The sequence below is a fragment of the Lactuca serriola genome, chromosome 6, assembly GCF_051521515.1.
Source record: "Lactuca serriola cultivar US96UC23 chromosome 6, Lser_US96UC23_V15, whole genome shotgun sequence".
Taxonomy (NCBI): Eukaryota; Viridiplantae; Streptophyta; class Magnoliopsida; order Asterales; family Asteraceae; genus Lactuca; species Lactuca serriola.
In genome coordinates this window covers 71,566,893-71,590,522 of record NC_136413.1, presented here as the reverse complement: position 1 = coordinate 71,590,522, position 23,630 = coordinate 71,566,893, and the positions used below count along the sequence as shown (strand labels likewise).

Here is a 23,630-nt window from a genome sequence, read left to right as displayed (position 1 = left end):
TTGTGGTTTGAAAACCCTATGTACTTACTAGGTTTCCCAACCTGACCCACTCAGTTTATTTGTATCACAGGTGTCGATACAAAGCTACATTATTACACTGAGAGATTAAAGGAGATGTAAATCACTAGTGTAAAAGAATGTAAGGTCTGTTTATGCTTATGTTTTTGTATTGATGATGACATCCTAAAGTTTTAATACAAAAACAAAATACATTTATTCGAAAATGCTTTGATAATATATTTATCATGTTTTCAGGGAACAAATTATGCAATATTACTCTTTAAAATGAATATTCTGATTTTCAAATAAGCATAAATAATTTTTTTCTAAAATAACCGTGAATTTGGGGATGTCACAAACACATCAAATAATCAAACCGAAACCAGATAATGACCACTATCTATTGCTTGTTTTAAAGCTACCAGAACACTAGCTACCGCCTTCATCATCACAACTCCACCCCCACATCGTCGATAGCTATTACAGACCATCATCTCCATCGATTTTACCATCGTTAATCACTCCATTCAGTGTATCGACTTTTTATAAACCCTAGAAAAGGACTTTTATCGCCTCACCCTTTCTCTCCACCATCGTCACCACCACCTGAACAATCAACATCACCAGAATCTTACTGAATTTCATAGATATATCCTTCTATTTCACTGATTTTATCAGCCAACACCTAAAACCCCAACTGGTTTGTACCCTCCTCATTTCCCCTCTTTTAAAAAATTTCCGTGTCATTAAACACCGGTTTATAATTTTACATGACTTATTTCATTCAATTGTTTGATTTCTTATATGGGTTTCGTATGTTTTCTTGTGCAAAACTGAATCATGCTTTAAATTTTTGTAGATATTTTGATGCATTGTTTAATTTCTGATTCGGGTTTCGCTTGGTTGTTGCAGATTTCCATTTCTTTTGGTGGACTGGGTGGTTAATTGCAATCCAGGAGTTTTAGCAATTGGCATTTTATAGGCTCATTCATTTGTGAATAAGTTTTTTTTTTCGAAAGGGAATTTGTGAATAAGTTAATGCACCATGGAATAGAAACCTTGTTAGGTTCATTCACTTGTTGAATTTAGTTTCATATTTTGTAGTGTTAATGCAATTTTTATGTGAAAACATGATTTTGGTTATTAATATCAACTTCTCATATTTATTGTGTTTGTTAGGCTTTAGAATTGAACATAAATGTATATTCATTTCTGCATATACTTATATGTTCGTAACATTATATAGGTTCACAAGTGAACATGATTAGGCTTTAGAATTGAACATAAATGTATATTCATTTCTGCATATACTTATATGTTCGTAACATTATATATGTTCACAAGTGAATACAAGAAGATGCATATATTGATTTTTTTTGTTTTGTTAAACTGTAGAACTAAACATACATATATGTTCATTTCTGCATATACTTATATTTTGTAACATTTATATACCTAAATTCTTTATTTTCACGAATTTCATAAGTGAACATGAGAAGATGTATATATTTGATATTCATCTCTGATCTTAACATTCATACATGTTCATGTATGAACATGGCATATTTATTGGGTTTCGTATAAATGTTCAAGTATGAACATGTATGAAACTGATGATTTTTTATACATGAAACAGGTATGAACATGACATATCTATGTTCAGAATAAGCATATATGTATTTTACGAATCTCTTATTGTTCTCTGATTATGTTTGTATTAACTGGCTAAGATTTTTTATATTTTTGGATACTAGTTAATTTGATTTAATGAATCCCCATGTTAATTAATTAATATATTATATGTTACCATATCATCTCTATTCTTCCTAATTTGATCTAATGGTCAAATTCATGGTTCTATGAATAAAAGTGGTTCTATGTTGAACCCACCTCTCTCTCTCTCTCTCTCTCTCTCTCTCTCTATATATATATATATATATATATATATATATATATATATATATATATATATATGACATTGCTAGAAAACATCCCTTTAATGACACATGAACAATGACATACTGATTTACGATACATATTTTTTTGTGTGTTCTAAAAACAATGTCAGCTTTCCAACATTTGAAGGATAGAGGACACATATTTGTGCATGCCCTAAAATTAGCGTCCAGCAAAAAAAATTACAAACACGTATTTGTGCATGCCCCTAATATACATTGATGATGTATTCCAAAATTTTATCTGTAATGTCTTGATTAATTGTAGATGTAAATCAACAAGAAGGAAACTTTTACAACTATTTACCAAATAAATTAGATATTAATTAAATATCACTTGACATTTTCAATCATCCTATCAAACCACAACTAACTAAATAAAAAGATTTCCCCTTTTCTATGAGAATAATCCAGTAATTGAATGCATTCTATGATGTATTTAATAATCAAGCCAACAATTAGATGAACATATATAATCAGTAAATCACTCTTAGTCAGACAGACATATAGTAAAAAACATGGTCTACATAACATGTCCATAGCTCAAATCAAGGCACCACTACATTAACCAATTCAGTTGTATTCATGATACATACTTACATTTATCAAAGCTATTGTTTATGCTCCACAGGCTGGCATCCATGTCATCATAACAAGTGGTTTTGTGGGGATAATATTGTCAAAGGACTTCAAGAACAGCGTATTGGTATACTCTTTCGTCAGGATGCTCATGTAACTCCTTGGAATCCTCCCCATACCATTTTACTGGTTGGTAATTTAGCTACTCTAAAGTCTTTTTGCTGATTAGACTAAATACTTGAAGATCATGGGCCTTGAAGTTCCATAAGGTTAGTTTATAACTGATTTTGAGTTTTGGCACAGTATTTTAGTAACTTTAGGTGGGATGGAGTCTGGACATATTGAATCTTTAGTGGGTGAAAAGTGTCTAATGAACATAATATAGGTAGCTCTCATGCGATCTGAGATTTTTATTTTATTTTATTGTGTTTGAATTTTGATGAGATTTCCACTTTTGATAAAACAAAATTACCATTTTTAAAATGATGAATGTGATAAATGGATCAGAATAATAGTCTTTCCACTTTACATCAATATGCTTGCTATTACTTTGAACACAAGATGTTTTGGAATTTGGATTGTTAAACTATTGTCATATCGAATTACACTGCTTTCTCCTTCTTTATACCCTAGTACTATTAAGATTTATATAAGCCCCATACATCAACACACAACAATTAATCTTTGCTCTTTTAAGTATTTAATGTGAATTAATTATATCCTATATGTGATTTGCAGGTGTTTCATTCGACCTGCTCTGTTAACTGACCTCAACAATGATGGTCCTTTAGGGCTAAATTATCTAGTGAAGGGGCAATTTTGTCATCTCAAAAAGATGTGTTGACATTGTGGCTCTTATGTTGTTAATCAGTTTCACTCAACAATGTGATTGCACTTCCAACAGTTGGGTTGACCACCACCATTTCTTTAATTTCATAAATAATAAACATACTACATATTATTACAAATTTATTATTAAAATAATGATATCAATTTTTTGAATCAAGCAATTAGCAGTAAAATATAACCACAAAGTGAAGGTTTTTTTTTCGTTGTTCAATAGGTTTTTCAAGTGTAGAAGGAGTTTTGATTCTACGGATTAATATAGTTCTTAATTACTATAACTTGGTCCAAGCAGATCAAACTAAGCTATGGATAACAGACAATGTATGATTTAAAGTGTCGTGTTTCTCTCTCTCACACACACACACACTAGGACTACTACAGCTCTATTGGGGCCCAATCATTAGAAGATGCATGAGATAGGAATCAAATTGTGTTCTAAAGAAAGAAAAACTAAGGGAGAAATGTTTAGTATTCTCTTTGTTTAGTGGAGGCAACTTTAATGATTTACTTACCTACCTTGATGAACTGTTTGACATTTCATGAACTCTTGAAATGAACCTTTAGTTGTGCATCCTTTCTTACCTTCCACTTCCACATATATATGAGGTGTTAAAGGGCAATTTGGTCCAATATATTAATGATTTGAATTTCAACCCTTATGGGCATTTCGGTCTAATATATTAATGTTTTGACTTTTGCAACCTATGATGTTAGTTGATGATTAGGCCCTTTGGTAATCGCATAGCTTGTTAATACATGGTTATGGACAATTGATACCAAGTAAGGTCTTTTTTCATCTAACACGAGGTTCTTTGGAACAACTACCAACTTAAGGTCTCACATTCTCATCTGTTATTAGGTTATTTGATTTATGAATATATGTCCCTTGTTTTTCTTGTTTCGCCTGTCTTAAATCATGATCTTAATGGTGAAAAAATATTAAAATATTCTAGATGCTAGAGTTTAGCATTGTTGGCCATAAACAAGCTGATTCTGCTAAATGATTTAGATCCAAGGTACATTTTACATAAGCCTATGTATCTAAGAAGTTGTTTTGTTTAACAACAATGAAATGAAATGGTGTGATATAGGTGTGTGTTGTGCAGTACCACCGTATAGCTGGTGCATTAGCATGGTATGGGGTAATTTCTACATGTGATGGCTCTCTGTACATATGGGAATTGTCTTGAGGTGCTAAGTTTGGTTATCTTAACCATTGCATAGGAACATATGTTTCTTATTTTACTTTTTGCCTAATAACTCCAATATTTATAAAGCTATAAATAATTTTTATATGCTTGTGGAATCAGGAGATACAGTGTCATGTTTGGTGGCGGATGATTTGGGATCTGGTGTATTTGCAGAGGGTAGGGACAACATTCAACTACAAGTGTATGCTCTTGGAATATCATAAAATAAAAACCAAGGTACCAAAGTAAGTTTTGAATTGTTTGTAATATGGTCACAATTCTTTACCTTTTCTCTTGTTCTTTCTTGGATTAATGTGTCATCAAGAATCATACTTAAATGTATATAATCAAGTAAAATACTTGAATGAAAAGACTTGCCTTGTTTTGTTTACCCGACATGGGCTACATCTGTTGGGATATGAGATGAATGATAAAAATCGAATATTAAAAAAATCAAAGTACTTGAATATGATACTAAATTGCATGAACTAGATTATTATAGACTTATATAAGATTGATCAACTAATAGACTATATTGGCTAGATACATTTCATTTCAATATATGTTAAGAGTCTGTAGTCTTTTTCTTATGGAAAGAAAATCCAGAATTCAAAATAAATTTTCTGAGTGTTTGATTGCAAGTCATCATATGACCGAATCTTTTTCTTTTTACTACACAAGTCATTTTATGTCCCCAAGTGTTTGATCGCAAGTCATCATATTAACAACTCGACATTGAGTACTTTCACTCGCTTACATCTCTACGTCTAGTGTTCCTATTACCGAGTTTTTGAACGACTCATTAGTTTTGTGCTTCGAAATAGATTTTCCGAAAAGATTAGTTTAGAGGAAATTGTACAAGACTTCAAAAACACAAAATGTCGATGAGTTCCACTTTGATAACTAATGCAAGGACGTTGAACACAATGGATCTTCTATTGTTATTTGAAAGGACGTTGAATCATTTAACTTAGTTCCAGGTGAGTTGAAATTTCAAATATAAGCATTATATATAGTAAAGAGAATATATGGACGTATCAACTCTTAAGTACTATTTTTTACAAATCATCTACATTGAGAATTGTCCTAGAATTGTAGTCCATCAAATTTACAACAATAACTACATTTTCATCTTATGTTTACATGCTACAAAAGTATGAACTTTTCAGAATGTGTTACTTCACACAAGGTGAGAACAGGGTCGGCTCTACCCTTTGCAAAACTTAGCAAGGGCTTAGGGCCCCCAATTCTAAAGGGCCTCCAATTTTAAAGCTTATTATGTTAATTATATATGTATATATACATATTTCTTGGATTACAAAGACAAATTGGAGCTTGACCTGGTGGTAAAAATGGTTGTTTATAAAAGCAAGGGTCTCAAGTTCGAAATTGTTTGCTTACTTATAGTAAGTCCGTCGGGAGCGGTCGTCTTCATCAAGCCCTAATCGTAGGTCCAGATGAGGCGGCTGATGGTGGTGGCGATCGAGGTAAAAAAATACGATGGCGGTGGCGTTGGCCTCTGTCAGTGTTTTCTCGGGCTGCTTCTCCACCTGTGGAGACTCCTTCCGTCATCGGAATATTGGAGTGAACTCCTTCCGTCACCGCCTTCTGTTTATGAGAATAATGGAAAGGAAGATGCAATATCCCCAAAAGACAACCGAAGGCAGAAAAGGAACAAAAACCCTACAAACTACTGAGATCTTTAGGCGGTGAATTGGATTAAAGCGAGTCACTGGAGGTGGAGGCAAGAAGAAAAATCAGATGAAAAAATAGGTTGTAAGCAGTGATTCTTGGAAGAAGGGATGCCACCAATCATAATGTCATTGGCTTACCGAGTTAGGGAGGCGGTGGAGGAGATAAAAGAACAACATGTGTACACAGAATATAGAAAATATCAAAATATGACCCCAGAATTATACCAACCCAAAACATCACATACGAGTATAAACAAAGGACCATTCTTGTCAAAAATAGCTTGAGTTCACTATTCCTAAGACAGGAAGGAGTGGGAGGGAAGCTTCCCTCACTTTTTGTGGGCCATACCCTCATTTCCCTCACTTTTCTTTCCCTCACGTAAAACCCAAGGAATTGGTGGTATAGAGTATATATGGATGTATCATCTCTTAAGTACTACTCTACAAATAATCTACATTGAGAATTGTCCTATAAAAATAGTCCATCAAATTTACAACAATAGCTACATTTTCATCTTATTTTTACATGCTACAAAGTATGAACTTTTAGAATGTGTTATTTCACACAACGCGAGAAATGGCCACCCATGGTGTTGGTGGCAATTTTATTGATATCAAGGGGACTTAAACCCCCCCCCCCCCCCCCCCCCCCCTTTCAGATTACATTACCAAACATCTAGCCCAAAATAAGACCCATTAATAGGTCTGTTCAAGATAATTAAGCTACATGCTAGAAAATAAGTTACAAAGAAAAATTAGATGAAAAACTATGTATGTCTAACCCTTTGCAAATTTGCAATGAACACCATAATCGTCACATAAACCCAATCTTTGAAGCTATCATAAAAGTAAAAAAAAAAAAAAAAAAAGCATGTCTCCCTCGACGATTGAGAAGTAAAGCCCCAATTGCTATCCAAAATCCAGTAGCAAAACCAGTTCCCCCACCAATATAAAACCATCCCCAAACTTCATCTATGTCTTCCCCATCACCCCCACTTTTACCATTGACTGATGTTGGTTCCGATTCTTCATCTCCTGTACATTTTTTGGTAAGGGGAGGTCCACATAGTCTTGTGTTTCCATCGTATGTTGAAGGTGGAAAGGATTGGAGTTGAGTGCTAGATGGGATTCTCCCTGACAAGTTATTATACGAAACATCTAGATGATTTAAAAAACTCATACCAGACATGCTTAATGGCATCTCTCCTGACAAGTTGTTTCTAGATAAATCCAAAGTTTCAAGTTGTTTCATCTGGCCAATTGTCAGTGGAATCTCTCCAAGTAGAGCGTTATTTGATAAGTTTAGTGAAATCAGTTGATAAAGATTGGTAATCTCATATGGGATTTGACCCGTTAAATTGTTGCTTGACAGGTCAATGCTCTTCAACAGTCCCATATTTCTGAAGAATTCATGTTCATCTCCTTGCCACTCGATCATTGCATGGTCAACATACTCATCATCTTGAAAATCATAAAGACCACCTCCTGAATAATACCACTCAATTGAATAGGAATGCACATTTTGTGTTGGTAACAATCCTTTTTGAACCATGCTCATAAGATTATCCAAACACGAGGGGATGGTTCCATGGAGATGGTTCATCGACAAGTCTAGAATTTGGAGCTTTTGTAATTGACATAATTGCAAAGGGATGGTTCCAAAGAAGATGTTTGATCTTAGGATAAGAACATACAACCATGACAACTTTTCCCCAATCCAGACAGGCACATTACTAGAAAACTTGTTGGCCCCCAAAATTAATGTGGTCAAATTCGTACAATTCTTTATGGACAAAGGCAATTCTCCGAATAAGCCGTTCTTGTGTAAATCCAACACCTCGAGTTGTATCAAAGATCCAATGGAGGGAGGAAGCCTTCCAGATAGATTGTTGTGTCCAAGATTAAGAACTTTTAGTTCTTTGAAATGCCACAAACAGTCTGGAATTTGTCCACTTAGAAAGTTGTAGGAGAGGTCAAGAAACTCTAAAAGCCCATGGACAATTTGGCATAAAAATGAGATTCCTCCATAGAATTTGTTTCTGGAAAGATTTAATGATGCCACAGCGGAAGAAACATTCGATATTTGACCATAAAATCCGTTGGAACTCAAATCTATCACTGAATTGTTGTAAAAATTCAATGATAAATCTGGTGCTTTCCCGGAGATGTTGTTGGAAGAAAGATTCATGCATATTAATTGAGAAGGCCACATGTCCCAAATTTCCATAGGAATGGTGTATGAAATGCCATTATTGGAAATATCAAGATACACAAGATTTTTCAGTGTTTGAATCCATTTGGGGAAGCTAGGGCCTAGATTGCAAGAGCTCATTTCAAGATGTGTAAGATTTGTCAGTGTTTGGATCTTGTAGGATGGTGGCCCTGCAAATTGGCTATGAGAAGCATCCAACCATTGTAGTGGAAGCGATGTGCATCTAGACAAGTTGTTCAGAAAAACGGGAAATTCGATTATTGCAGAGATGTTATTCAGATATAAATAGGTCAAATTACAGAGGCTACCTATATATTTGGGAATCCCATCTAACATGTTGCCAGAGAGATCAAGAGTGGAAAGGTTATTGTTGGTTAACAGGAACAACCAATGATTCATGGATGAGGTGAGATTGTTGTTTTGGAGATAAAGGTAAACAATAGATGAAGAAGAAGAGTTGAGAAATGAAGAAGAATATGGATATATGACCTGTGAGAGCTCACATCCAGATAAACCTACAAGTGATAGTTTCCAGAGACTCATAATTACATCTACCCAGTGATTTTGTTTGGCTAGGGAAATCCCATCCAAAGCAAGTGCCTCCAACTGAGAGAGACGAGACAACCACTCGAGGTTTTCAACTCTGCAACTTCCAACATTTGAAAGGTAAAGCACTTGCAAGTTGGTGAGGTTTCCAAACTCTAGAGGAATGGTTCCATAAAGAGAGTTAATGGAAAGGTCAAGGTACCTTAATTCGGTCAACAAACCAATGGACCTGGGAACGGTTCCATTAAAAACATTCAGGCTAAGATCAAGGTACCTTAACCGAGTCATGGAACCAATGAACGTGGGAATGTTTCCATAAAGAAAGTTAACAGAAAGATCAAGATGATTCAAGAAGCATAAGTTAGGCAATGAACGGCTAATGATCTCACCTTCAAGATTGTAGTTTCTGATTTCAAGCTTTATCACACGACCTGTTTGGTTGTTGCATTTGACACCTCTCCATTTACAACAGTCATGTTCATCAGCTCTCCATGTAGTGAGATGATCAGAGTCATAGGAGTCTTGAAGGTGAGATTTGAAATGAAGGAGAGCTTGTCTCTCCTTATTGTAACACTTTCTGATAACAACCTTACCACCACCTCCTCCTCCCGGTGCTTCCGATTGGTTGGTAGTTGTAGTCTCTAGAAATAGCAAGAGAAATGAGAAAATTATAAAAACACAAGGACCCATAATGTAAATGAAAATCTAGGTGAATTTTGGTTTGTATTGATGCATATATGAACTGCCCCTACGACTGTATATATAGCCTCGACTGTGAAGGTAGATGGCATAACTTGGTGGCCCATTTGTGTAGAGCATAGGATATTTCCCTTCCATGGAATTTCAAATTTTGAAGCAAGCTATTATAAGACAAACTCATGATGAAAAGTTGAAATAAATTGTCAAGCTGTAAGACAAACTAATGATGGAGAATAGAAATCAAATGGCCCAAACCAGACGTTCAAAGACTCACAAGTCTTGGTACTTTGTATCTATTATATATACGTTTTCCCATTGTGTCATGTAAATCCCAAAAAACAAACTAATTGAATTAGATACGCCCATGAAAATAGTGTTCTGATATTATTTGGTTTTAAGAATCTAATCACTGTGAAATGTTTTATCTTAATTCTCAATTAGATTAATTAAACTGTGAATTTGTTTGAATGAAGCCCAGTTGGTCCATTCCGCATTAATATTTTGCAATCATCGACGGTTTCTACAGAACGCTCCGTGTCTGATATTCCTATGTTTCAAGTAGTGCGCTAAATAAATAAATAAATAAATAAATAAAAGAAAAAAAACGAACTAATTAGTACTTTTTTTAAAAAGGGTAGAATTCTTTTAATCTATGATCTTATCATTACGGGTTTTTTTTTCGTTAAGTGCTAAATTAAGTACTGTCTCTTCTCACTATATCTACAGTGAATAAGCATCAAGAAAATCAAGTTATTTAACATTAAGCCCTAACCCCAATATATTAGCAATGATATAGAAGGGCGACAACTACAAATAAGTTCTAATAGTAGAAAACATATAAGCCGGTCTAATAGTTGAATTACTCGTATAATTTGCACTGCTGTTATCAAGTAAAGTAGTAATCATCACAAAACAAAACTATAAACAAATCAACAAACGACTAAATTACATCTTCTTTTATACTGAAAGTCATGGAGTATAGTAGTTAATCAGCAACACGTACATATTTTTTTTTTATATAACATGTAACCCATGATAATAACATACTTCCACCTCTTAAAAGATAATAGTAATATGTAACAAATAAAACACAACACAACACAACAACAATGAACTCACCTTACAGCACAATATACATAGAATAGATTACAAACAACAAACATACCATACCACTTTTACTTGACAATCTCTCCTTTCATAGCAACCGAAAGAGCAGCAAGATTTCCTTCTTTTTCCACAATCACCCCAGGCATAACCACACTTCGACTCCCCACAAAACCACCTTCTTTAACCTTAATCTTCCCAAATTTCACTTTACCCCCTTCACCTTCATATATATGTCCAAACAACAAACTTTCTCTTCCCACAGATCCATACCTTTGGATACTCACCATCTCAGGGTTCAACACAGCACCCATCCCATCCACATAAACCCCTTCATCCCAAGCCACGTCAGACCCCATCAACTTCATCCATATCCCAAACATAAACGAACCACCAGTCATTTCCATGAAATACTCCCCAACCAATGTCCTTATCGCCTGCCATACTGTGTCCATATACACTCCTTTACTCCAAATCATTACACTTTCCCCTTCTTTCTTCTTCCCCACAAGAAACCACTTCATTACAACACACATTAATCCAGATAAAACCCCGGAAATCACCCACAAAAACGGTAGCATCCAATGTAATTGTTGACCGTTTTTCCCTTTCAAGAAAAAAGTTATATTAAGCGGAGTGAAAATGATCAACCCCATTAGAAAGTAGGGGATGAAAACTTGAAGTATGGGTTGACCAGTCAACATCCATAAGTTCTTGTGCCATGGTCTTCTTAGTGTCACTTTTCTAACGCCTTTTTTATGTATCATGTTTCCCATTGGACAACCAGTGAGATCAACTTTTACATCGGATTGATCCAAGAAGCTTCTCCAAGCTTCCGGAAGCGGTTTGTTGTTGCGTAAATGTTGGCAGATTGAGTAAACAACCGATCTTCCATGATCCATGGAAGCACTCTGGGAGCATGACGTGGCACGGATGACATCAACTTCATGACATCTTAGAAACGGGTTAAACTCCAATTTTTCAGATTCTTCTTTAGTGAGCATTTCATCGATAACTATCTCTCCGATTTCCATGTGAGGATATTCTTTTTCATCCCATGGCTTTGTACAATCAAGCGCAACCTCACGTCCATTTTCGTCATTTGGCACTTCACGGAATTGAAACTGAAGAACATACCGGACTTTTTCAGAATTCACTCGATGAATGAAATCATATTCTAGAAAAAGAAGGGGGCGTTTGTCATTTTCGTCCCTCGGGATTGCACCAGTTTCAGGAGGAAGTATGCCTGTGGGGTCCACTTTTCCGGAATCTTCATTTATTGTTTTATCAAAAGGTCTTAACTTAAACTTCACGTACATCTCCTTTCCATCTTTGAACCTAAACAACCTGCAAATGTTTGAATAGTAATGGAGGCCGACATAGGAATCAGCTTTCCGAAGGGAATCCCACATTGCATCACGTATATGAGGAGCATGTTTCACATGTTCTTCACGTGCCCGGATCCCACACACCAGCCATGTAGCAAAGTCACCAATTGTACGTGCATGAAACGCTTTACCTGTCTTTAATGTCAAATCAAGAAGTGGAGAGTTTTCGGTATTTGAAAGTATTCTTATTGCTGCACCACGTGGATCAAGCCTGGCATCGTCATCTGAACTTAAGCAATTGCTATGCCGAAGAACAACGGAATAGCGGATTCCAGGGGAGAAAATTTTGTGGTCTGGGAATCCAGGAATGTTTTCATAGAGCTTTAGAGTTCCTTTCCCAGCTGCACCAATTCGATGAAAGTATCTTGCTTTCACTTTAAGGGTGGCAGCAGCTAAGTTTGCAGCAAGATTTCCAATGACTTTTTTGTACTTTTTGTCCATTTCTTCAATTCTGTCATCTAAAACATGAGTCATGTTTTTAACCATGATTGGAGTTTGAGATCCGACAAAAACACCACCTGTTTTGAGGACGGAATTCATGGGAGCAATTGAAAGGGCGCCAAGAATGACATTGGGCTCGATAACAGCGCCAGGTAGGACAACACTTTGGGATCCGATTATTGAGTTCTCTTGTATCTTCACAGTTCCATATACATACCCTTTTGAGGTGTAAACCCCCGCGACAATTCGACTAAAATCGCCTAAATGGACGCCATCACCGATTGACACGAACTCCGGAACTGGAATCGGGTTGATTGCTCTTATAGAGCAATGGTGTCCAATATTTGCTCCTAAAAGACGAAGGTAAACACAGTATGCTTCTGTCCCAGAAAGGAATCTTGCGAATTTTAAATGGCAGGAAGTGGATAAACGATTGCAAAACCATATGATGAAATGATTTTTATGTTTTGCTTTCGAAAGGATATGAAGAAAAATGGAAGTAAGGGAAGTATGGATGATGCCATGAGAGAGGTATGCTATTGCAATGGTGAAAGAAAAAGATAATGGGTTTGTGGGAATGTCTTTGAAAATGATGGCATATGCAAGAACATTGAAAGGAAGCCAGTGAACAGATGCACATAAGCAAAGAAAGCTGAAGTGTTGTAATGATTGAGGCTTTTGAGATACCCAAAGGTAGATTATGTAACAAATGGCTGCAGATAGAGAGCTTACAAAACCAATCGTATAAATCCCAAGAATGTGGTAAAAAGGCTCATGTTTAACTTTAACCTCTTGTAAATTAATACCCTGCAATTGAGGTTCAGAAATAAAAGTTATTACTAATCTTTTTTTTTTAAACAAATCAAGAAACAAGATTAGTACATTACTAAAACATACCTTTTCAAGTTTAGGAATCTTGGAAACCTTAAATTCACGTTGACTACCTTTAACTGTTTCCAAAGTAGGAATCTCAATCCCATCTTCTATAATGCTGCCTTTTTGAATTACAGCATAAGGACCAACACATGAGTTTTCCCCAATTCTAATTGGCTGTAAACTCAACACACCATTTTTGACTTCATGGCTTTGTATCAAAGTTCCTTCTGCAATCACTGCTCCATCTTCAATGGTGACTAAATACGAGTCCGTGATATCAATGGTGTCGAGCAACACAGATGATCCAATCTTTGCTCCAAGAATCTTAAACCAGAGGTTGCAAAACACCGTACCTTTCAAATACACAGCCAGATTTCTAGACACAATATCTTGGGCTTTGTACAATGTCCACCATTTCACAAAGTTGATTGACCAAATGGATGTATCAGGGGTTTGACCATAGTTAGGTTGAAGAAATGAGTTCCCGAATAACGCGATAGTCAAACAAGAGGAAAGAATGTAGAACATCCAAGCAAGAGGGGCAAAAGTTAAGGATAGTAAGTAACTGGAAAAAGGGGTTTTGTAGATTAAAAAGGTGAAAGAAGAAACCGAAAGGTAGATAGGAATAGTTAACAATAACAAAAGGTATACAAGGCCAAAAAGATGCAATACCCAAATAACAAACTTACAAATAAAAGTCGGTTCGATTGATGTTTTGACAGAATATGTCTTCTTGTCAAGATTGGATGAAGGACTTGATGACTCAGCACAAGATTTTCTAACAAGACTTTCTGCAAAATCTGCTAGATCATCAATGCAGGTGGCTGTGAAGATATCAATCGCCCCTACTGGAATCCCGAGAAAAGACGAAAGCTTTTGAGCTGCCCTAACAACTCCAATCGAATCAATCCCATAGCTTACAAGACTTTCTGTTACAGAGATGTTTCCGGTTTGAATTCCTGTTTGATCTGAAAGAAGTTTCTTCAAAAAGTTAATGATTTCTTTCTTAGATATAACAGAGACATCTTCTTTAATCACTTTCGGGGTAATAGACTGAATCAAAGATTGTTTCTGTGTGTATACTTTGATTACTTGCAACTTCCCCTCAGTAAACTGTTTTAGACATTCAAACCTCTTGATCTTTCCTGATGTTGTCTTACAAATGCTTTTTTCTTTTATAAAAACAATCGAAGAAATTGTAATCCCATGTTCTTCTACCACACATGAATGAATGTGTTCCATTACCTCTTCATTTGGAACTATATTCCCTTTAACCTCTGAAATCACAACTAAACCCATGTCTGAATTTTCAGGTGTCATTACCCCTTTAGCTAATAATATCTCTTCAGGAACACCTACAACTGCGCAACAACCAGGGCGTATAAACTCAGACGAGGACTCAACCGTCTTTTCAATATCTGAAGAGTATATATTCCTTCCAGAAACAATAATCAGATCCTTTATCCTCCCTGTGATGAACAACTTCCCATCAATAATCCTTCCTAAATCGCCACTCCGAATGTACATTTTCCCAAAATGCCCTTGAAGTTGGTTGCTGAAAGTCTTGTGGCTCAGCTCCTCCATTGCCCAATACCCAACACCTGCACTTAAACTACTCACCCAAATCTCCCCTTCTTTCCCATTTTCTTTGTGTTCTTCACCTGTCTCAGGATCAACTATTCTAATGTCCATGTCAGCATCATTCATTTTCACATATCCACAACAAATCCTTCCTTGCCAATCTTGAAAGATCGGTTCTCCATCTCCAAATGCACAACTAATGTAAACCGAGTTCTCAGCCATGCCATAACCCGGAGCCATCACTTCTTGAGAGAGCCCAAACCCCTGAGTCAACTCAATAAACCGTTTTAGGGTTTTGGATCTTATAGGTTCAGCAGCCACCATGAGAAAAACCATGGAAGAAAGATCGAGTTTCATGATCTTTTCCTTCTTGGACACCAATCTTCTTACCAAAAGCTCAAAAGCAAAATTAGGGCCAGCACTGTGAGTAGCCCGAAACTTGCTCATGGTTTGCAGCCACAACAACGGGTTTTTTATAAAAGTTATAGGAGAAAAGAGTATACATGATCCACCACTCAGTGTACATGTTAGAATCCCACCAATAAGACCCATGTCATGATATTGAGGTAACCAACTTACACCAATAATCTTTGAAGTACTCTTGTATACCTTACGCATCAACTTCACATTATGAACAAGACCTCCATGTGTAATCATGACCCCTTTGGCATCACCAGTTGACCCAGATGTGAATTGCAAAAAGCATAAATCTTTTGGAAGAATCTTACTTTCTTGCACTAATATATCATCATAGCTGATGTCATCACCACCTTTGAAGTTCTTGATCCAAGAATCTGTATGTATCCATGGGAGGTTAGGCCAGGAAGGTAAGTTTTTTGTTTTCCTTGTTAACATAATCTTGTTTTTTGCAGAATTTGCTTTGACCAACACATTGTAGTTGAAAGTTGAAAGTATTGCAACTGCTTTTGTTCTTTTAGCAATGTTTTCAATATGAAGAAGTGATTGACCTCCTGTTTGTGATGGATCAGGGGGAATAGCAGGTACTGGTATGACTCTTGCTCTCAGGCAACCGAAAAAGGCATCAAGGAATTCTAAGCCAGGTATGTAGACTAGAAGAACTCTATCTCCAGGGTTGATATTTGGCTTAGTGTTTGTTAAAAGCTTGTGGGCAATATGGGAAGCATTAGCATTTACCTCTTTGTATGTTCTTCGGGATATTGTTTCGCCTTTATCGTTGATCCAAATGTAGAGTGTTTTATTTGCAATGTGTTCATGGTTTCCCCAGTGTCTTAAATAGCCACCGATAGATGAGATATCTGGAAACTTTACACCTGGTTCTTCATCTAGTTGTTTGGCAATCCAAGAATGATAGTCTGATTTCATAGTGAATAATCTCTGCAAGAAGTTAGATTCATTAGCTAAAAGTTTTGATTTAAGGAGTTTAGTTTGTGATCAATGTCTTGAGTTTTGTACCTTGATGTATGGGAATCTGGGTATCGGATTGTCACTTGCGAAATGCTTCATAACAAGAGAAAAGGCGTAGGATGAATTCCTTTCTGTTAGCTCAAATGCCATTAGCCCTCCAACATAGAAAGTGTTCTTCTGACCTTGGAGTTGGTTTTCCAGTTTCTCATAAAACCCATCCTTCATTTCTAGATTATATTCAACATGTTTAGTAAGATTTTCTTGGAAATGTACAATGGAATCTGTTTTTTTAGCATACCTTGACTGTTGACATGAGGGAAGTACTTGAATCTCCTTTGTAAGATTACCTTCTCAACCTTGCCTCCAATACTTGTGGCTGCATCAACTGCAAGCCGAGTAACTTTATGGCCTACAATATCGGTTGAATTACCATATGACCAAATCAGGAATATGTTCTTGTCTGGGTAGAATCTTTGCATCGCAACAGGATTGCCTATTGTGTTAGGATCACCTATGAATTCCCCAAAGTAATAAAACCCAACTGGAATATGCTCCAATCCATGTATCTTCAACACAGTAGTGTAGTAATCGATAGTCTCCACTTTATCAAATAATTCCATCTCAAAATCACTTAGATCCATAACCTCGTTCACAGTTTCGTCTGCAAAAAAGACCAAAACGATTAATCAAAGAAACTCTAGTTAGTTAGAACCGGTACACACTGGCAACTTAACAAACCTTTTGTTTTTGAAGGTGATCTGTAGGTCTTTCCACTGTGTAAATGAAACGAACCAGAGATAATGAGTTTATCGAATTCCATATGTTGCGCTTCACCATTGACAATTTTGGCTTTGATTTTAATGGTGTTTCCATTACGATTGACTGATAATACTTGCGTATTGCAATGAATTTTTACTGGAAGTTGTTTACTTATCTTATCCCAAACGCTCATATACCCGCCTTTAAATCGCCTAATCTTTCCCGCCATTGAAGTCCTTGTGAACTCATGAACATAAGCATAGGGCATATCCTGCACAAATCCGTAACCTGAAGCCGTGAATCCATAGGCAACAGATTCAGGAACTGATTCGAGTCCGTTAGATTTGAGAAACGAAGGAGTTGGTTCGGAAGCAATATCGCTGACTGCATGCACTCCGATTCGGCCATTGGCGTTGGCTTCATCCTGGAGTTTTAAGGTTAGGGATATGATGGAGATGTAATCGTCTACGACTTTTGTGTCGACGTATTTTCCGGTGGCATCGATGATGGCGAACTTATGAGTGTCTAATTCCTCTGTTTCAGCTTCAATTTCTTTGGCGAGGTGGAAGATGGTTGGAGCACTATTCGCAGCTAGAACTTGACCTCCCAAATCGTATATCCTCCCTGTCCAAATGGTTTAAGAAAAATGTTAAGCCGGCCCAAAAAAAATGATTGGGAATCGATGAATATTAGAAGAAACTTATAAAAATAAATCTACTATTATAATAAATGAATGGTTTTTTGCCATATGTTTTCTTCTCATTCATTTGGATACATGGCATTTTCTAGAATTTTTAAAATTTTTATTTTCTACTTGTCATTTTATTGTATTTTTTATTTTATTAAATTAAAATTCCACATTTAATGTCTAAGGTAATATATATGTAAAGTATTTATTAGAAAAAGTTTATATATGTAATGTATTCAATACATTAAAGTCTCGCTAATTTTAATAATTCAAATTTTTCTCATTTTTCTTATAAATTCAAACTTTTCAAATTATTAAAATTTTATATTTTTTTTAATTAAACCCATGTAATACATGAGTCTTACACCTAATAAATAAATAAATAAAAGTGATGTTTATGAGTTTTTAATGAAAATAAATGGAAAAAATTGGAAAGGATAACATTTCATTCATTCGGAAGGATTTCGAAAGAGAAAAACAAAATGTTTACTTTGCTTCCATCCCAAATTGGAACACCAAAATGCAATTTTGTTTTCCTTTTCTTCTTTTCTTTTATTTTTTTTTCCTGTTTTCTTATTTTCTTCTTCTTCTTTTTTTTTTTTTTTTTTTTGCTAAAACTTTGAAACATGATGTTAGGTCTATATAACCATACTTACACTTTGTTCTAACAAGTGTAAAAATTAAGGAGGGGGAGGGATAGGGAAAGAAAGGGAAGTATATTGAAGGAGTAAAAGCTCCATTTGTAGTGGAAACTGGAAAGGAAGAAGTTTTACTATTAAATGTCATTTTTGCACATGGTTAAGGTATAGTTTTAAGGTGTAATAGAGAATGAAGCAAGTGTAAGAGTGCTTTTTTTTCCATTCCCACTCCGTCCAATTATGAGGAAAAAGACTGTCTTTTTTTCGTCTTGGCAATCATTTCCTCCCTTTTTTCTATCAACCCTCTCATTTCCTATCATTTCCACTCTTTTTTTTTTCATTAAAAAAAAGAGTAAATTACTGAAATCATCCCTTTGTTTTGGTCAAAATTGCACGTTTGCTCCCTAACTTTTTTTTGCACTCGAACCGTCCCTATGGTTTGATTTTGTTGCGTTTTTCGTCCCTATGGTTTGGTAAAAGTTGCATGTTTGGTCCTAACTTTATGTATGTAAGGGACGAAAAATGCAACAAAATCAAACCACATGGACGAAAAACGCAACAAAATGAAACCACATGGATGATCTGAGTGCAAAAAAAAAGTTAGGGACCAAACATGCAATTTTGACCAAACCACAGGGACGATTTCAGTAATTTACTCTAAAAAAAACTCAAGAACAAGATGTTAGGAGTGTTTGGTAAAACTAGTTAGTTTCAAAAAACCAAAAGCTAGAAACTACCTATTTTGTAGCAATTTTCGGCAAAAGTAATTGGTTTTTAATGATGTAAAATTGCATAAAAACAATAGTAAAAAACTCTAAGGAAAAGCTCCAAAAATTACTTGAAATAGCTTTTGTATCGGGAATATTTTGTTTAAAATAAAAGTTAAAAGCTCGTACTGCCGAACGAAGTTTTCTCTTTAATTCGAGTTTTTTTGTAAAAGATAAATACTCTCTAAAGCTGGCTGTCAAACACACATTTACTGAAGTAGAGAATGATCAAAAAGCTAACAGCCAGTTTGGTGGTGAAAAAATGTTTTGGTTTTATTGGAAAACTTTTTAATTTTCAGTTTTCAGTAAAAATTTTAGAAAACTTGTCTAGTTAAAACTTATTGCGTTTTCATTTTCCATTCTAGAAAATTAGAAAACATGTTATTAGAAAGGTTTTATTGAAACCAAAGGGGTAAAATCAAACTAGTGCTACTAACTTGAAACTAAAATTCTTGAAGAAGCTCGCAAATAATGCCCGTTGTAGATGAAAACACTTTAACGAATATACACAAGGCCAAATCAATTCCAACCACCATAAAGTTCTTAGTAGTTTTATATTATTTTCATAGTTTTTAAGTCGATTTCATTCCAAGTTAAGCACTTTTGAATTGATGTATTTAAGTCATAATAAAATGCCTACCTTCAATATCCACGGATTCACACATACCACCTACAAACTCATGTTTCTCTATAACAGTCACATTAGAGTAACCAAGTTTGCATAGTGCATACGCAGCTGATAACCCACTAGCACCCGCCCCAATAATCCCAATCCTTATGTTCGTTTGAAAACAAGGATGTAGCTTCGAGAATTGATCTTCTATTGTTGCTCCAGTATCCATATCTACATACAAATAATTATTGGGCTACTTGTGGGTACTGGGCTCTTGTGTCTCAGTGGGTCCCATTATTTGGATCATAAAGTGAAATAGGTGAAACGAAATAAAATAAGAAGCAAGCTAAACCATACCTTCAAGAAGCAAGCGAAAATGTAGAAAATAACATCGAATTTATCTGCAAAACCAGTAGTAATTAAGCTTCTATTAATCCATCTAGTTTATGAATCTAACCAGCAGGGGTAAAGACCTTGTGCAAATGCATGGATTGGTTTTATTTATTATCAATTTATCATATAATAAAGCTAATTTCATCTCCCAATGTTGTTTTATATATACACTAATATTGGTTATCCGAGTCTCCAAGTCAAGATGTTGTTTAATTCTTTAATTTCAATAACAAGTTAGTTAAACCCTAACGGGTATTTTCCTAACCCTAATCTCTAACAATTTTGACTTAATTATGTGATCATGTACTTAAATCATGATAATTAAAGTTAGGAACACATGATCAATTTGGTCGGTTTTGCTCTTATGCAAAATATTGACGATTTTACCCATGTTTCAAAAATGGCTAGTTTGAGAGATTTTTAGCATCGTTTGACGGATACCTTGTTGAAAGTTGAAATTATGTGACAATTCCTTGGGGTATTTTTTGGACGATTTTTGCCCTGGGTTACTATGGAGCTTTTGTGATGACAAAGCATCTACTTGGTACCATATAGTGTTTTCCAGTTTTGCTCTAGTTTTTTAATTAATCGTTACATAAATTAAGACTTTAACAGTCAAAACTCGTAATTTATTTCAAAAGTTTAGCATTTTGATTAGTCGACATTAAACATATGGACTTTATCACAAGAGAGAAAATACCCATGCATAATTGAATTGGTCGCGATTCTCGAATCGAAATGCTATATATTATGTTATTACAACATATATATTACTAATAAATTTGGTCATAATCAAAGATGGCTTTGATGTTCTTATAAAGGCAGTAATCCAGGAAATTTGTGACATGCATGCAAACTTAAAACTTATATTTTGTTCTTCAATCTCCATCCGAATTGCAGAATATCACATTCCAGAAATTAGAGTAAAGGCAAAACGAATAAGTGATTTCTTTTTCCGGTTTCCACAAACCGCAACAGACCAGCCACGAACGACTACAATTACTTGCAAGAGGATCAAGACTATAATGGGGTAATCAATTTAATTTTTGGCGTGATTATTGTGCATGATGGAGTCCAACAAAAATGTTTGAAAGTGGAACTGAAAATCGAAATTCAAAGTGGAAAAGAAAAGCAATAAGGAAGTCAATATCGTAAGTTTTTGGTCGAGACTTCGAAGTTCTTGATCGATATACCGATACCAAAATTCAAAGTGGAACAGAAAAGCAATACGGAAGTCGATATCCTAAGTTTTTGGTAGATAATTCGAAGTTCTTGATCGGCATACCCAGAATTAAAGTTCTTGATTGACATGGTGTAAGAAACTTCATATCTAGAATTCAAACGTCAAACCCTCAACGTCGGAAAGGAAGAAATTCGAAACTGAAGATAGGAAATCAATAGCATATACAAACGACAAAGAACATACCCAAATTTCAAATTGCAATTGAGACGGTTGGAGGCGGCCACGAAGCACAGACGTTTGATGGAGGCGAAGTGGAAATCCTTAGTTTTGATCAAGATTGTATCTGAAATGTCAAACCCAGAATCGAAATCCTAAATCTTGACCGAGAAGACGAAGAAGACGTCAAACTCACATAGTTGGAGAGGAAGAAAGGGAGGAGTCCGAAGAATGTGAAACATATGAAGCCGATAATGGTGGGAATTTTGGATTAGGGAGGGAGGATAAGAGGACGAAATTTGGAATGTGTAGGAAGTATTGTGTGAAATTTCAATATGTACGAATTCTTGTGTGAAAGTATGAACTTGGTCAATTTTTACTGTTTATAAACACGAGGCTTTTTAATATATGTATATAATATATAAATTATGCATAATAGACTTTTGCTTATGAAACCTTGTATATTGGTTTTTTCTTTTTTTTCTAATTAAAACTCAACTTATTATCTTTTTCTCATAATTATATTGCGTTTTTTTTCCGATTTAGCCGTTTAGAAACATTGTCAAGTAAGATTAGACAATTGTTTTTACCTATTACAATCTATGATCATTCTGCAAATAAATTTTGATATGCATTTTGTTAACAACAATTCGACATGGCATATTTTTTTTTTTGTTTTTAAAAACATCAAATGTATTCTTAAGATTTTAATGTTAAAAACTATGAGAGCATCATAAACAACAACAAAAAAAAACATGAGAATTATAAGATATGACGAAGAAATTGGCTCAATATAAAAAAATCAAATATAATGATTTTTTAATTTTTTCCAGGGTCTTTTAGAAAAATATGGTCTAAAATCGAAAAAGGATCCAAAAAAATAATAATAAACATGTTTTCCTTAAGAAAAAATTAAAATTTAATCTGGAAAAAAAAAACTCAATATATAGTTTGAATATATTATACCATTAACTCAAAATATTCTATATGGGAGCTAATATCTCCACTAAATTATTTTATTCATCCACTTGAAATTAGAATTTTTGACATTTTTGCCCTTCTTTTTAATATACACAAAACATGTGTGTGTGTGAGAGAGAGCCCAATCCTTTGTTTCTTCCATGACGCTATTTCTTCTCCCCAAACGAAATTTCTAATCGCCACTCAAGAATCAACGTTGCTCCTTCATCGTTTGTGGACGCTGCTGCTTCTTTGTTGTTCGTCGGTCGTCCAGGGGTAGAAGTAGGATTTCATAGTAGAGGTGCCACGGAAATTTTAAGTAGTGGCATGATAGTAGAAAAAAATAGAAACTTTTTGCACTACGTACGGAAATATCAGGCATTGCTGGTGCCACTATGGGCACCATAATAAAACCTACCCTACGGTCGTCCTTCTGAACCAATCCTATTTCTTAATCTATCCCAAGATAGACCTTAATAAAAACTGAGACCCACCCAATCGAGGCTCAAGCTATGTATGTAGGTATCTGTGTTGATCTCTACTTTGCTTGGCGTGAATGGACTGAATATGAAATAGTCATACCCAAATCTTGACTACAATATCTTGTAGCCTTTTAAATCAATAAAATTGAATGCTTTCAAATTTGGAATAACACCGGTGAAATCACCGGCAATTCTACTGTTGGCCTTGCTATTATCACCAGCGGCTTAAATGCATGTATACAACCAGATTATATAATCGCTATATTAATTGTTATATATAAGATGTGATTTTGTTCATATTAATTTCAATGAAATAAACATAATCAGAACAGGAGGGTCGTAAATAATGATTTGGTTGTTGGTTTGATGGTGTTAGTGTAGGGTGATGTCAATGAAGAGGGAACATGAGTGGGGAGGATGATGATAATGGCCTA

At 35.1% G+C, this 23,630-nt stretch overlaps 2 protein-coding genes across 2 annotated transcripts; both read right to left on the bottom strand.

The window, feature by feature from the left end:
• Positions 1-6,004: 6,004 nt before the first annotated feature.
• On the bottom strand, positions 6,005-9,712 carry LOC145059877 (receptor-like protein EIX2). Its single transcript, XM_079007645.1, has 3 exons — positions 7,221-9,712; positions 7,047-7,101; positions 6,005-6,178 (listed from the first exon to the last, which is right to left on the bottom strand). Exons 1-3 carry the CDS (start codon positions 9,710-9,712, stop codon positions 6,005-6,007), a joined length of 2,721 nt encoding a protein of 906 aa, XP_078863771.1.
• Positions 9,713-10,706: 994 nt separating this feature from the next.
• On the bottom strand, positions 10,707-22,049 carry LOC145059018 (uncharacterized). Its single transcript, XM_079006887.1, has 8 exons — positions 21,782-22,049; positions 20,320-20,363; positions 19,990-20,193; positions 17,236-17,880; positions 16,796-17,158; positions 16,546-16,724; positions 13,552-16,467; positions 10,707-13,461 (listed from the first exon to the last, which is right to left on the bottom strand). The coding sequence occupies exons 3-8, from the start codon at positions 20,189-20,191 to the stop codon at positions 10,897-10,899; spliced, it is 6,870 nt and encodes a 2,289-aa protein (XP_078863013.1). The 5' UTR covers positions 20,192-20,193; positions 20,320-20,363; positions 21,782-22,049; the 3' UTR covers positions 10,707-10,896.
• Positions 22,050-23,630: the final 1,581 nt, after the last annotated feature.